The sequence below is a fragment of the Lissotriton vulgaris genome, chromosome 1_1, assembly GCF_964263255.1.
Source record: "Lissotriton vulgaris chromosome 1_1, aLisVul1.2, whole genome shotgun sequence".
In the NCBI taxonomy this organism is placed as follows: domain Eukaryota; kingdom Metazoa; phylum Chordata; class Amphibia; order Caudata; family Salamandridae; genus Lissotriton; species Lissotriton vulgaris.
In genome coordinates, this window is record NC_141685.1 from 1,922,745,607 (window position 1) to 1,922,761,094 (window position 15,488).

The window sequence follows — 15,488 nt, forward strand, 5'->3', positions numbered from 1 at the left end:
AAGATTTAATAATATAACTGCCCATTTTGGCCTATGGAGAACAAGTAGTCTTGCAATAGTGAAACACGAAAATGGCTGTAATGAACTATTAGGACATGCCACACACACCAGGGCATGCCCTACCTTATACTTACAATGCACCCTGCCCTTGGGCCTACCATAGGGGTGTCTGATATCAAGAAAAGGGAAGGTTTAGGAACTGACAAGGGGGTGCACTTGTCCAGTCAGCATGACAGTACCAGACTGCACAAAGGCTCTGCAATGGTAGACCTTAGACACACTTTCATAGGCTGCTTCTGTGGGTGGCACAACCAGTGCTGCATGCCCACCAGCAGAATTTGGTTTACAAGCCCTGGGCTCTCCTGGTGCACTATACTATTGTCTGACAGGTAAACCAAACCAGCCAATCACGGAACCACTGATTAATACATTAATTTACAGTAGGGAGCACTTGCACTATGGCACTGGACAGCAGAGGCACAGTGCCCAAAGCATCTAACACCATCAAAAACACATGAGGCAACAGCAAAAATGGAAGGGAGACCCATGCCAATGGTGCCAGGTCTAACAATAGTCTATAGCTAAGGCTCAGTATTCAGTTTAGTTATATGAAATTTTTCAAATATCATTCAGCTTCATGTTGATTGCAAGTCTGTATGAGTTACAAATATTTGCAAGATAATTTTAGGGAGATTTAAAGGAACATAGAAATACTTTCAATGAAGTGCACCCTAATCCAACAAAAATATTCAAACTGCTGCTCTGATATTCTCATTTACCTGATCATCTCTATTTACCCATTTGTTTTTGGTTATATTAGAGCCAAACAAATGTACTTAAGGCCACCTCACCCACTTTGTGACAAATAAAAATTGATGGCAAATGACAACTTAAAATTTGATTTTAGTGAAGGTAGACAATATTCTTGGATTGCGTGTCGAAAAGGTAAAGACAATTGTCAGTTAACGTGGTGAAAAAAGTCTAAGAGTCCATGATCCCCAGAGTTTTCAGCCTGATGTCACTTGCTCGTTGAAGGGGAAAGAGGTTATTGGTGTTTGTTTACTAGGGACGATGGACATTGCTAGACAGTTAGAGCAATTGGCAGAATACCATTCCACGTGAATCTATGTTTCATCACTTTAACGTTTTCTGTCAGATTGTCCGGTTGCTCAGATGTTTGTCATCCATAAAAGTGTATCTTTTGGATCACCTAGTTTGTAATTATCTGTTTCATTAAAGAGGACATTGGTGAAATGAGTACACCCATTATAGGCCTTAACACTAAAAATGTATTTAATCATAGGGTCTAAAGGGAGCTGTCAATGATTCTTTATCTAGCTAATGTCACAGGACATCAACAAGTGATATTTAACCACTTTCAGCAAGGGGCAAATGCTGTTAAATTCTGCAAAAGGACAAAAGTGTGAAACATTATATATTTCACAATACATTGAAAGACTCAATAAGATCTTTTTCTTTACAAATCTTTGTAACCAAGGAGCCCAGATATGTTGATTTATATTTTATGAACTGAAATGTCATTCAATAATATCCTGAATTATGAAAACCTTTTGGAATTTTATTACAGTGAGCCCCACCAGTCTGTCTCAGTTCAACCTTCCTGGACCCAGCATGATGCGTTCCAACAGCATCCCTGCGCAAGACTCTTCCTTTGAACTGTATGAAGATTCTCATCTAGGTGGCAGTGTCACATCCTTGGATGAGAAGCCCAGAGCCATCAGCCATTCTGGGTCTTTCAGAGACAGCATGGAAGAAGGTAAGCATAACTGGTACACAAAACTTAACTTGTTTTTATGAGGAGAGACAAATGCCGGAAACACAATATAAATAAATTCTCTGGAATGTTTAAATACATCATTCTTTGAATCGTACAGTAATAACCAGAACCAGTTTTGTTCGCTCCTTATAGCCCCAGTTCTTGCTATTTGAAGTAGTGTAAACGACACATTTTATTATTATGCAATGGTAATAACTAGTAATACATCAAGTTTGGAAGGTGAAATACTAAGTTGCCTCTGCTGTGGTTGAACACAAAACATCAGATGTTAGCAATGGGTGTTTAATTCATTGATCATCCCAGCGAGCCTAATGGGAAATAGGAGTTTCACAAAACACCACTCACCATGATAAAAACCTTTTTAAGCAAACCCTGTTATTATATTACGGTCTTTCATGACAGTAAATTTGTCTGTAGTAGTTCATATAATTATAATAATGCTGCATGTAAAAGCAATAAAATGATAAAGGCATGGCTTCATTTCTTTATTTATTGTCTTCTTTATAGCATCTTGAATGGCAGCAGGTATCTAAGTGTTTCCTCATTGGTAAACCCCATGTGAAATACAGTAGAAGGACTGTTCAAGGTTTACCTCTGTGCAGAATCCCTTTTTAAAAAATCTGTTTTTTTTAAATGACCACCCTTATGTGCATACGTGAGTGTACACATGTGCATCCTTTTTTAATGTATTCATAATAAAGTCTAAAACAATTATTATATATGGATAGCTATGCATGCCCTTTTATTTGCGTACAAACACAGACCTGTTTAAAAGTTTTTATAATAAAATGTAACAAAAAAATTCAAAGACGGGTACCTGTTCTTGCTCAAACTTGCTTAGGGGGTGATGATGCAATGTAAATTGAGGGTGATGCCCTGCAGCCGTGTCTGGGGAGCTGCCATTGCCCTCAAAAAGTAAATTCTTTCAAAAAAACACATTGGCCCACCTGTCTCTTGCTGACAGGGATGGGGATATTTTCTGTGTTAATGACAACATTGTGCCTGGCCAGTGGGCAGAATGCCATCATCCATACAGAAAGGAACACGTGACCTAAGTGGTTTGAGCTATGCCTCTTTCTTTTTGCTGTGACAAGCAGAAGCAAAATATGAACTCCATTGCAGCAAACCAGTAGCTGAATGGGGCTGACTGTAAGCAAGCCCTTATACTTAAGTATATTATATGTATATTGTAAACTCAAAAGGTCTTGGCAACCACCAAACCTAAAATGTATTAATTTAGGATCTATTAATATACTTTAGTTCGCAAGATGAAAAATGTTCACAAGTCCATTGTTTCTTTTGAAGCATTCTGTTAGACACGTTCTGGGATCACTTTGATTACACTGGAACACATGGGGTTTTATTGTTATGATTTCCTAAGCAGGTTCATAGTAATCACACATCTGAAAAGTACATTATTATTCTTTCTGTGTTGTTAAAGTGTTCTGACTCAATGCTTAACTCACTACTCAAATTAAAAACATTTCTCTCCTTCATAGTGCATGGATCCTCCCTATCACTGGTTTCCAGCACTTCTTCTCTCTACTCAACTGTGAGTAATTTGTTTGAAAGTGGCATTCTTAAAGGGAAGGAAATGTTTAAATGATACTATATTCTTGAGTACTTCATGCAACCACTTTGACCAAACATAAGCACTGACTAGCATTTAATCATTTACTCATTACATAAGTTGGTCTCAAAGCTACAGCTATTTGCACCATAATTATACGTTACTATGATTTACTCTTGAATTATGATGGGTAAATTCATATTTTCATGTAATTCTCGAATCACAAATATATCGAATGTATTTTGTGTAACTCACTATTACATGGATAATTTCCATTTGTTATATTTTTGATTCTATGTCAATAAACCATAAGGGGAAAAAAGACTAGGGGTGGGCAAATATGCAATTTGTTGCTCACTTAATGTAGGTAGCCTATGTTAAAAAGTTGTATAGTGTGCAATACAGTTTATTGGTCCATGGAAATTTGACATTAGAGCATACCCCACAGACAAATATCACATGTGATACCGGTGAGACATTGACTCGATCATAAAGTGTCTTATGGCTGAAGCTGTGGATGGTATATAATAAAAAAATGTCTTTTACTAGCTACTAAAAGGCATCCACTTTTAAGATTTTCCCCCACAAAACTTCTCATTACTTTTGATTTGTATTATTCAATCACATTTCAGAGAGGGAAATAAATCCTATCATTTCCACCGTTTTCAACCACAATATAAAAACAAGCAGTAGCAACGTTTATGGGTATGGCTCTAATGTAGTTACCAATGGAAACAGCATTTGTGAATACATTAAATTGAGTGTGTTGGTTCATCAAGTCCGGACATATTGCCTGGGGAAAATCAATATGAAATAAAAATAAATAATGAATCAATAGGAAAGACAGAGAGAGGACAGAACAGTAGTGAATTCAGTAAAACACACATGCCCATACCAAAACAGTTCAAAAAGAATGTCTTCATGAAGAAACTAATAAAAAAGAATTGCTTTCTGACTAGAATGCATGCATAATTTGAATAATTTAATTGGTGATGCTTCAGTCAACATTTAATACTTAAAATAGTGCCATAAGCATTGCAAAGCAAGCATAATTTAGAACGTGGAATAATACTCCAAACAGACCATAGCATCAGGTGAGAGGAGTGCACTGCTCTGTCTGGAGACAAAGCACATTTAATGTATATTTTAAAGAATTCATAACACAATGTATAACAGACAGTTGTGCTATCGATCCAGAACTAACAGTATCAAGCAGAGTGGTTTAAATCCATTGTCAATGAATGGTGGTCTACACCAAACACTAGATTTGTAAGCTTTCTTTTCTTAAATTAAACCATATATATTCCACCCAAAGATTTTAAAGGACAGGTTATAGAACCATGTTGAAGTCATGTGTTAACTTCATGCTTTAAACAAATTAAATGATGGACAAAAGAACTGAACGGCATCTGTAGACAGAAAGAATTGATGTTTCCAATAGGGTACCAGGAGAGAGACTATGATAGAGAAGGAGAGAGAAAGTGGCAGGAAGTAGACTAGGAGAGAATCAAAGCATAGGGGGCACAACACATTAGAATTAAGAGATTAAGGGAAACCATGTGGTTGAGTTAAAAAATGAGAAAGAAGATAGAGATGAACAGCTGACAAATAAGGGGAAGGTGAGTGAGACAGGATGGCAAAGAGAAAGAGTGCCAAGGAAGTGAATTTATTATACGCAAGTAAATAAGTTAATTGAAATTAATTTACTCTCAACTGAAAGGTTCCCAGTTTGCTTCTGTAGAGCAATCATGATTCAGAAAGTCAGATTTTGCTAGGGAAAAGTGCGTCATGGGAATTATTATGGTTTCAGAAGTGCTAGCCAGGAAAGAATCTTCGTAGTCCACTTTGGGTAGGACCAAGCATAATACTATCTGTCAGAAGTCTTTGGACAAGAGTAATGTTTTGAGCTTCTTAATTTTATACAAAGTGGCTCAGGCTTCAGATGTAGTTTGTTCAACATGGTAGGCAAAAGACAAACGGGAGTCTATCCAGAAACCCAGGGATTTCAATTCCTTGACTGTAATAGGTGACATACCTTCATACCTAAGATTGGAAGCCACTGTTTGTTAGATTTAGACTCCAGTTCCTTCCTAATTAGAATTATTTCAATTTAAGCAGAACTTAGGGGTCGATTAGGATGGTGGACGGATCGCCACCGCCATGCAGATCCGTCCACATTCCGTGCCTGTCTGCAACCAATTCCCCCCCGCCATATTCCAATGGCGGGGGTGACCGCGGCGGACAGAAACACTGTCCGCCGCTTTTCCACCGCGGTCGGCTTGCGACCGGGGCAGGAAAAGCTCTAATATGGTGGCGGTGTCTATCAGACACCGCCAGCCATATTAGGATGGGCTATGGGGTATGCCTTACTGTGGCGAAAGGCATACGGTCTTTGCTTTGGGGGCCCGTTGCGGGCCCCCAGGGTGAAGGGGGGTGGGGGGTGCACATGGGGGGTACCTATGGACCCCCCATGTATTTCCAAGTACAACATGGCAGGCACCGCGCAGTGCCTGTCATGTTGTGCTTGGAAACGCACAACATGCCTTTTTATCATTGCGGCAGACGGTGCTTCAAGCACCGTCAGCCGCAATGTTAAAAATGCGTGATGCACCCGCCACTGTGGCGGATGCATCCTAATTCGGGGCACGGAACCTCCGCCCTTGTGGCAGATGGTCCCTGCCCCAGACAGGATGGCGGACGGACAAAGTCCGTCTGCCATCCTAATCTACTCCTCTGTTTGAGAATTATTCTGAGGCATCATGGAGGCCATATGCTATTCAAAATGTTATAAACTCTAAAGCAGAGAATCTAATCATTTATCTACAAAACAATACAGAACATTTCCCTAGATTGACTACTTCCCCATAAACTAGTTTTCTTGATAATGAAAAGCAAGATAATGTGTAACATTCCCCCTTGATGTGCCAGCATAACCATTTTGTGGTCTCTACAGGAGCAGTAAGAGGCTCTTGTCTGCAAAGATAGTACTTTGTCCGGCTGGGTTGGTGGTAGGATGAATTATCAACTAAGTGCACCAAGTAATGTACACATTTTGGACATCTCACTGTGTCTTCTTAGTCATTATTTTTCAATAATATCTTCACATTTGGACATTGTATACTTTGAGATGGGATTTTTTACACATGTCCACTGTATGAGTACCTCTCACATAAAGGAGATTGAGATTAATTTCGAAAATGAAGACTTAAATAAATTGTTCCCAATAAACACATGTTTGCAAATGAAAGAGATAAATATATTAAACTAATTGTCACTAAAAAGAACCTGGACACTGGTTAATGAGGGAAAATAAGGAAAGAGTAATATCTGTTATGTGTTCAAATTCTCCTTGTCTGCATGAATGAGATACTGACCACCCATTTACAAGGAAGAAAATGTTGCTAAAGAACTTTTGTATACGTGACAGTATAAACAATGTATAAGTAATCCAATGGCTTGGTAAAAATGATTGTGCTGGCATCACTGAAAGACAGGTGAAGATTTTCTGAAATTAGCATTGCTCAAACTTTCATGCTAAAAATAGGATTTCCTGTCACCTGTCATTTCTAAGAGGAAAGGCTGTTTTACACCTAGTACAATTCTATGTGTTAGAAACTAATCATCCATCTGAATTTCCAGAGGTCTTCACAGAAAACGTTGGTTTGTTAAAAAACTATTTGCACAAAATAAAACTCAAAAATGCTGCAGTTCTGATTGCACAAAAGACCAGGTCCATTCCTTTGGTGATGTGTGAACCTTTAAAATAAAGAAACTAGAGAAGCAAGGTATTATTCAGGCTGTGATAAATTCAGAATGGTTGGCCGCCATTGTTAAAACTTCAAAAAAGGAGAGTAATGACATCTGCATGTGTGTGGACTTAAGAAGCCTAAACGATAACATTTGGGTAGACAGGTACCCGCTTCCCATAATTAATTAAATGTTTTCCGTAATAAATGGTGCCTCATTCTTTTCTGTAATAGACCTAACTTTGCATTCTGATTCACAAACTCTCAGAGCTTTCACCACGCCCTTTAGTACCTACAAATTCTAAAGGATGCAATTTGGTTTGGCAACGGAGGAGAAGCGAGATGGATTGATACTTTGCACTGATTGTACAAGAAGAGATGCAGGGAGGAATAACAGGATGTAATTGATTTTCTGTGAGGATTGTATAATCTAAAGTATAAAGAAAAAAGATGAAGTCACAAATGGTCATGAAATTGAAACTGTACAAATTGATGATTTACGATTGATCATATAAAAGGAGTCCATAGGTGAATCATTCAAGTCAGTATAAGTATAGTGGATATGTTTAAAATGTTGAAACAATGAGTGTGGACCAAGCTTTGTCTAACGGAAGCAGGGAGCATAGATAAAGAGGACAGAAAAGATGCAGCATGCCCCTACTGGGAAGACACTGCCATTATTTGGTTTGAGCATGAAAGTAAGGGATAGTTCTGAACTACATGGAATTAAAAAAAATGTGAACATAAGTTGGGGCCATCTCTTTAAATTTATAGATGGAAAGACAGAGGATCCTTGACAAATATGTTTAAATAGTTATCTTGGTGAATTGGTTATTTTGTTTAAAAGTGGTAAAACATCAAGAACACCTTCAAAGTAATTTTAAAATATTCATTCAAAAGCAAGGCAATATTATTTCCATGGGCATGTGCACATGCAGTAGTGTTGAAAATCTGCTACAGCTGAACAACAGTATAATTTGAGGATAGGGGTAAAGCTCCCACATATCTTGACACACCTAAATGTTGAATTTGTAAAATATTGTGGACAAGTATTGATTGGAACAATTTGTGAGCACAGCATTTTACCAAGACCGTTTTCTTTTAATTGCATTTTAAATGAGATATTTAGGCTTATTAACAAAGGCATTTGCAGTCATAAACATAATTTTGCAAACAGATTTACTTTATTAGTGCCTGCCAGGAATTCCTGATGTAATGTACGGATGGAATGTGTTGCCTACCTCTATAGCACAACCACCTTGCTTGTAAAATGGAGCCGCAACTCTGCAGGGTCGAACTCCAGTTACAAGCAGTCGCCTGGCAGAAGAAGCGGCAGGCGCAATCGGATATTTTACCTTTTAATTCTGCTGTTAAATCCAACGGAAATCTGAAAAGGATTTGTTTTTAAGAGTGCCAGTCAGTTTCCTGCCCTGCACCGTCATTAGCTGTCCTTTATTCAGTGTTATCATAAAGTCTCACGTCTTATTTTTCATTGCAGGCAGAAGAAAAGGCCCATTCAGAGGTAAGAATTACACTGCTAGTCTATTCTCCTAAATCAAATTTGATTGTATCTGATTGTTGAGCTCTACGTTCAATCCTGACAGGTAATTGCTTCCAGTAGGAGAATACGAGTTTTTGTCCTGAATTGTCGCATTCTGTAGCACAAAAGTGTTAGCTGATTAGGGTCCATTGAAGGTTTTTGCTTCGTTTGGTTCCTGGAATGATTAATTTGATTATTGTTAAACCAGTTTACTGAAACTTTGTGGTTTATGGCCATGAATATTTTCCCTAATATTTTTTAGTTGTAAACCGCATTTCTTTGTAAGATACACCATGTGCATGCAAAAATTGGCAGATAATTTGTAGGAAATATTTGCAAGTTGTTTACTTTACAGCCTGAAATAGTTGTCACTGTCTCTAATCCTCTTTGTGAGCCCGAACAAAGGAGTGTTTTCACTGACGCATGTGAAGCCATAGATGTCAATTTCTATCAGAAAAGTTTTGATGGTATACTAATGTAAAACCAAATAGTTGTTCTCACAATGTTCACTACAATTATCTTGCTCACTCTTAGGTTACGTTTAGTACAATCACAACATATAAAATGCACGATGCACACATTTTTCAGTGGCATATTGTTCTTGTGTTAACATTTACCATAGAAATTCAGCTCCATTCCAACAGGCCTTTGTAAGCAACACCTGCACAGGACTGCTTCTGTGGCTAAATCTTGAACCTTAATGCTAGGAAGTTTGAAATTCGATCTTGTGTTTTTTACAGCAAAATACTACAATTTACAACACTTAGCACCACTATTATCCTGCTATTACCACCGAGCCTACATAAATGAAAAGCGGAAGAAGTGTGGCGCAGCGGCCAGGTTGCCTGACTCTGGACCACGGGGTTCACGGTTCGATCGCCGGCGGCAGGTTAGCCCAGTCCCATGTGACTCTGGGCAATAGCTCGCTTAATCTTCCCGGGGGGCCCCCAGTGCCGGGAAACCACTTTGGAGGTAGCTGTGCGCTTTACAAATTCAAGGTTATTCCCACGTTACAAGTGGCCTATAAAATGTAAATATTTTTAACCACCCCACATGTACCATTGTCAGGGTTCCTCGAAGCTTAGGAAATAACAGAAATAATGAGTTCAGGGAATCTGTCTTACTGTGCTGATTTCTGAATATTTTCCCCTGCTATTTCACCAGGAGACTTAAAATGCATGCAGCAGGTGGAATCTCCGGGTGAAACACAGCAGAGCTTTGGTGATCCTGAGGGTAAACCTCGTTTACACCGCATGAAACACAACGCAACTGCATTGTAACAACGCATGCCATTACAACGCAAGTCAGAACAACGACTTGCTATGGGGGTCAGAAGGTGTTGGATTTAAAATCCAACACCTTCCCTACTGTTGCACAGACTGGAGTTGGAATAGTAAATGACACTATTTCGACGTCCAGCGCCCCTCCCCCCACCCCCTCCAGAGCAAGTCCTTGTTCCGACTTGGTTGTAAGGGCATGCATTGTTATAATGCAGTCATTGTAATGACCGCGTTGTAATGGCATGCATTAAAAAGCATGTCATGTAGCGTGGCATATTCTTCCTGAGAACTTAAATTCCAAGTCCGGTAACTCCCATGAAGCCTTACTTTGTGATGGTATTCATGGGTGATTTGAGAATACCGTTCTACTTGAGCTAAAACTGTGCCTAGTCTATTTATGTTACCCTCATACACTTGTCTCAGAGTGCTTTAAATGTCTCATCTTAAAATGACACCTTGGGAGAGTGACAGCTTATAGCAGCTTTTTTCTCCTTGTTATCGAAGAGCTCTGGGGCACCTTATGTAATAGCGCACCCCAACTTGTTGTGTGTGTTTGTTTCAAAATTTGATAGTCTTGAGACAGAAAAATAATGCAACACCAGTTTGTAAGAGTGTAAGTTTAAAGCAAAACGTATATAAAAAGTGATCTATTTAAAAGAGCTGTGTGAAAACTACATAGGCATTCAGAATGTCAGAACCACGCCGGCATGAGCCATGAGCGGCATGTGCTCATGACGGCGCGTGTCCGTTATGCGGCCGTTATGCGGCTGCCGCTCCTCCCGCGCAGCATTGATTCCTCGCTTGTGCGGGCAAAATAATGAGCGGGCGGGGCCGTGACGGAACCACGCCATCATGAGCACACGCTGCCCGTGGCTCATGAAGGCATGGTTCCGTCACAAGCATGGTGGCACCGCGTTCACCCCCTCACCCTCTGCGGCACTGCAAAATTAGCACCGCGGCCACAGGGTTAAAAAGCATGAACTTCCTTAATCTATAATAAGCACTTGTAATGCAATTGGGTCTGGATTATATCTAAAATACTAAAGCAATACTAAACCAAACTAAACTACAAACTGCAGTGCACGGCAGTCGTGCAATGATATTGTACATAGTGTGTCACTGTTCCAAAGTGCCAACAAAGCTGCCTAATATAGAAGCAATGCACAGACCATCTTTTAGCAGTAAAAGCAATGCTTTACTACACAAGTACCTCTGTAAGATTACCACTCAGATAACTTTGCAATGGACACCCATATTTGAATGCTAAAGTGTATGGTGTTTTACTGTTGTACTGATCCATGATGGGCAACATAATGGTTCAAAACAAGGTGACCATCTTGGAATAGTTAACCAATAATAGACTAAAAGCAAAGCATTACAAGGCATCTACATGGTTTAGAAATCGAGGCTACAAAGGATGCAGCACACTGCAGATTAAATGGGCAGCAAGCAAGCGGCCCATCAGGACTATCTGGGGAGCTGCAGGGTGATTTTAATTAAAAGAGAAGAAACAATTAAATAAATGGTGGTCTGTAGAAGTAAAAATGAAAAACTAAAGGGCTGGCCCAGACACTGCAGCACACTCATTTCTATGCAGATGTGCACATATTATCAAGCAAATTGCAGATACTCATCAGTCAATGCATCCAACAGCAGGAATGTGGTAACTCATCCTACACAGTATGCTGTCACCAGGGCTAGCAGAATGTGAATGACACTTTAGCACACAGAACAGAGCTAACTTAAAGACGCACTATGTATGAATATGTATGGAGAGTTTTTTGTAATGCATTTTTTCTTTATAACAAGGACTTGGCAGACAATTACACTTGCAAGGCTTTCCAAGAAGGTATAATAGGGATTACCAAAACTCTACCCCCATGTTTGGTCAAATGAAGTAAATTACACCAAAATTGTTGTTTTCTGTCTTACAAAATGCCTGCCCACAGACAATAACACTGTGTAATAATAATCTACCCCTAAAGGCCCACTGCCTTTAGCACATGCTTTTCGCACTAAATTCATCAGCTCCACTATCTTTGCCATAACCTTTTTTGTAATAAACACATCAGTCTTATAGGAGCTGACATAACTTTTCCTAAGGCACCATTCAGGCCTATATTCTTTATTGTTGGATTGCTGCCATCTCCTAATCAGGCCGTCTATATCAAGCATGAGCGTTCTCACAGGGTAACCATGAAGGAAAGAGTCAGCAAAATTATATCTATATATATAAAACTGAATGTATGTCTGTCCGTTTGTCCTTTATGCATTACTACACCATTCATCCGATCGCCATGAAACTTTGGGAAGTTGTTGAGTACACTCCTGCAAGGGTTTCTGGCAAAAAAAAAATAAAAAATAAATAAAATAAAATACAATAAAAAAAATTGTTAAAAGTTGTTGAGTACTCTCCCGTGAAGGTTTCTGGCAAAATAAAAGTGTTAAATATCGGCCCCCCCGGCCCCCCAGGGCCGTCATAATCTTTCCAAAACTGAAAGTTTACAGTTTCCGGTGCAACTCGCTTTTGCAATGACCATCAACAAAGCACAAGGACAATCGCTGCAAGTGTGTGGACTAGATTTGGAGAATCCGTGCTTTTTACATGGACAACTGTATGTGGCCAGCTCACTCGTTGGAAAACCTTCTGATTTATTCGTGTACGCACCAGACGGAAAAACAAAAAATAACGTGTATCCACAAGCACTCGAATAAATAAACAGAAGTAAAACAACACTTTAAAATGTTTTCCATATTAAAATGAATAAGTTTCAATAAAAATGACACAATGTAAATTGAATGTTATCATAACAAGTTTCCTTAAATTTCCTTTCTTCTGAGATCGCAGCAACGCGCGATGGGTAAGCTAGTAACATATAAAATATACAATATAGAATGAAGCTTCTACCCCAAAAGTTTATCTGAGGTGGTAACAAATATCAAAACACTTGCATACTCACTAGACTGTGTAGTATCCTGTATATGTATTTTTCCTTCTCTCATGTTGCTTTCTCCCTAGCCGCTCAGCCAGTGTGAATGTACTGCGTAGAATGTTGGTGTGGTGATGATGGAAGGAATGTTTGGGTCCCTGTGAGTTGAGGTGTGACAGTTAGTATATGGGCTGAGCAGCAGGCAGGCTGCTCCTGGTGGGGCTGCTCTACATGAACTTTCCAACATGTAACTAAAACTAAATGAATCTACTTTTTAAAAACAATATCTTTTATTTATTAATTTTTGTTGCAAAACAAAAACATAAGACACAGAGAGAACTTTTGTGCAGAGTCACAATATACAGCATTAAGGTACAGTCCAAAATAAGCAAAGGAGTACAATGTGGAGTCTTTTGGTGACATGAGGGTCCAAGAGTGATAAAATAGCAGCATCAGAAAACCATCGGGTCACGTCCACCCCAGAGAGCACGCGTAAAAAAGAAACAATAACCAAGAGGGACAGACCGCAAGGGCGTCAAAGGGAAAGACAGTTAGGGTCCCAGTGTTGACCAGCACCGGCAGCCGCCGCGGACCAAGGGCCGGTGGGGAGAGTGGGAGAGGCAGCGCTGCCGGGGAGGGAGCGGGAAAGATGGAATAGTTGACAAGGGACCAATCGGACAACAGGGCAGGAGTGACACAATCTCTGCACTGTGAACCCAGAGTCTGTACCCACTCCCCGCGGAAAACACATTGAAAAACAACAATGGGGAGGCACATGAAAGAGCAAAGGCGCCGGGGGAATAAGGTAAGGGGGACAGTCACTGACCATCTTCGACGGCCGCCGTGGGCACAGGGTCGTCAGGGATCGCGGGAGAGTCAGCGCTGCTGGAGTGAGAGCGGGAGAGGAGATAGGTAACCAAGGGGTCCCATATGTCGACAGGCGGGCATCAAATCCCAAAACTCAGATAAAAGCGTCTGACAGCGGGAGGCATCTTCCAGCTAACACGCAACCTTAGGAGCTGGCCGCCGACCCCCAACACACGGCCACTCTATGCTTGGCTAGCACCAAAAGCATCGAAATCAGAGGGTGAGAGGCATCAGGGCAAAATCGAACAAAGCCGAGTAGACACAGGAGAGGATCAGGGCCCACAGCAGCGCCGGTGATTTCAGAGATAGTGGAGCAAACCCCCTGCCAGAACACTTGAACCTTAGGACAAAGCCATGCCAAATGAGCAAAATCCGCAGCTGGGGCGGCACATCGCATACAAGAGTCCTCAGGGATAAGCCCGAGCCGATGGAGATGCACGGGAGTGCGGTAGAACCTATGCAAGAACTTGAAATGAATCAAGCGGAGCCGATAGTTCGGGGAGACCCTTTCAGTTTGACTACAGCAATAAAGCCAGTCGGCCTCCGAGATATCAATGCCAAGGTCCGCACCCCACGCTTCGTGCGCCCGGGTCGAGGAGATGGGGGATGACAACAGGGCAAAAGCGTATAGTTTGATGACCAACTTGTGGGGCGACGCGTGAGTATATACAAAATACAGGGCCGTGAAAGTAGGGGGAAGTTGTGGGAAGGTAGGGTCCAGTTTCCGGCAGGTAGCCCGCAACTGATAGAACAGGAGCGCATCCTGCAGCGAGTAGAAGGAATTCTCTGGATAGAGATCTGCTAAAGTCCTCAGGCCCAGCCACGCCGCATGGCGAGACATGCTAGAAGATTGCAGGGGCGGGAAATCTGGGTGATCCGTAATGGGCATAGCATTGGTAGATAGGAAAGAAAGACCAGAAAGATGGCGCAGGAAGGACAATGCCCAGCGCAGCGTCTCGACCGTATCGACCTCCGCCCGGGGTCGCACTGTAGGAGCGAACAGCGCAGTACTCAGTGGCCATGGGGAAGCAATGTCAAACTCCACTGCAACGTGGGGCTGATAGGGGGTGGGGTGAAGCCAAAAATGCAAAAAGCTGGCATGAGCGCATAGGGCGTAGAAATGGAAGTCAAGCGCACCCAAACCGTCGGCAGACATTGGCAAGGTCAGGATTTCATAGGCAACCCTGGGTTGCCGCCCCGTCCACACCAGCGAGACGACCAGAGAACGGAGCCTGCGAAAGAAATAAGAAGTTAGGTGGATAGGTATGTTTAAGAAGAGGTAAAGGAATTTAGGGAGGACCACCATCTTGGCTATAGCAATGCGTCCAGCCAGGGATAGCGGCAGCCGGCTCCACAAAGTGATCTTAGATTCGAGCCAGTCCACCGCGCGCCCAAAGTTCATCCAAGTCTCTACTCAGCCAAATGCCCAAGTAGCGCGTGGGACCGGATGCCCGCTCAAACAGGAAATCAGGCGCGAAGGGAAGGGTAGCATCCATCAAGGGGAAGAGAACGGACTTACTCCAATTTACCTGGATGCCCGAGAGCCTGCCAAATCTAATAACCTCCCCCACCAAAGGACTGAGGTTTTCCTGGGGATGCCGGACATAGAGAGTGATATCGGCCGCATACATGGAAACTAGGAGCAATCGGGATGAGAAGCCAATACCTCTGTGAGTATGGTGCTGCCGTAACCGAGCGGCCAGGGGTTCCATCTCGATGGCAAAAAGCATGGGTGATAGCAGGCACCCCTGACGGGT

General features: G+C 41.4%; 1 protein-coding gene across 2 annotated transcripts in view; it reads left to right on the plus strand.

Moving 5' to 3' along the window:
- Positions 1 to 15,488, plus strand: part of NAV3 (neuron navigator 3) — a 1,035,010-nt gene that overhangs the window by 752,424 nt on the left and 267,098 nt on the right. For both annotated transcript variants that reach the window (XM_086919576.1, XM_086919578.1), the window contains exons 19-21: positions 1,589 to 1,777; positions 3,298 to 3,350; positions 8,613 to 8,636. In XM_086919576.1, coding sequence (XP_086775702.1) covers positions 1,589 to 1,777; positions 3,298 to 3,350; positions 8,613 to 8,636 — 266 coding nt within the window. The remainder of the gene's footprint in view (positions 1 to 1,588; positions 1,778 to 3,297; positions 3,351 to 8,612; positions 8,637 to 15,488) is intronic.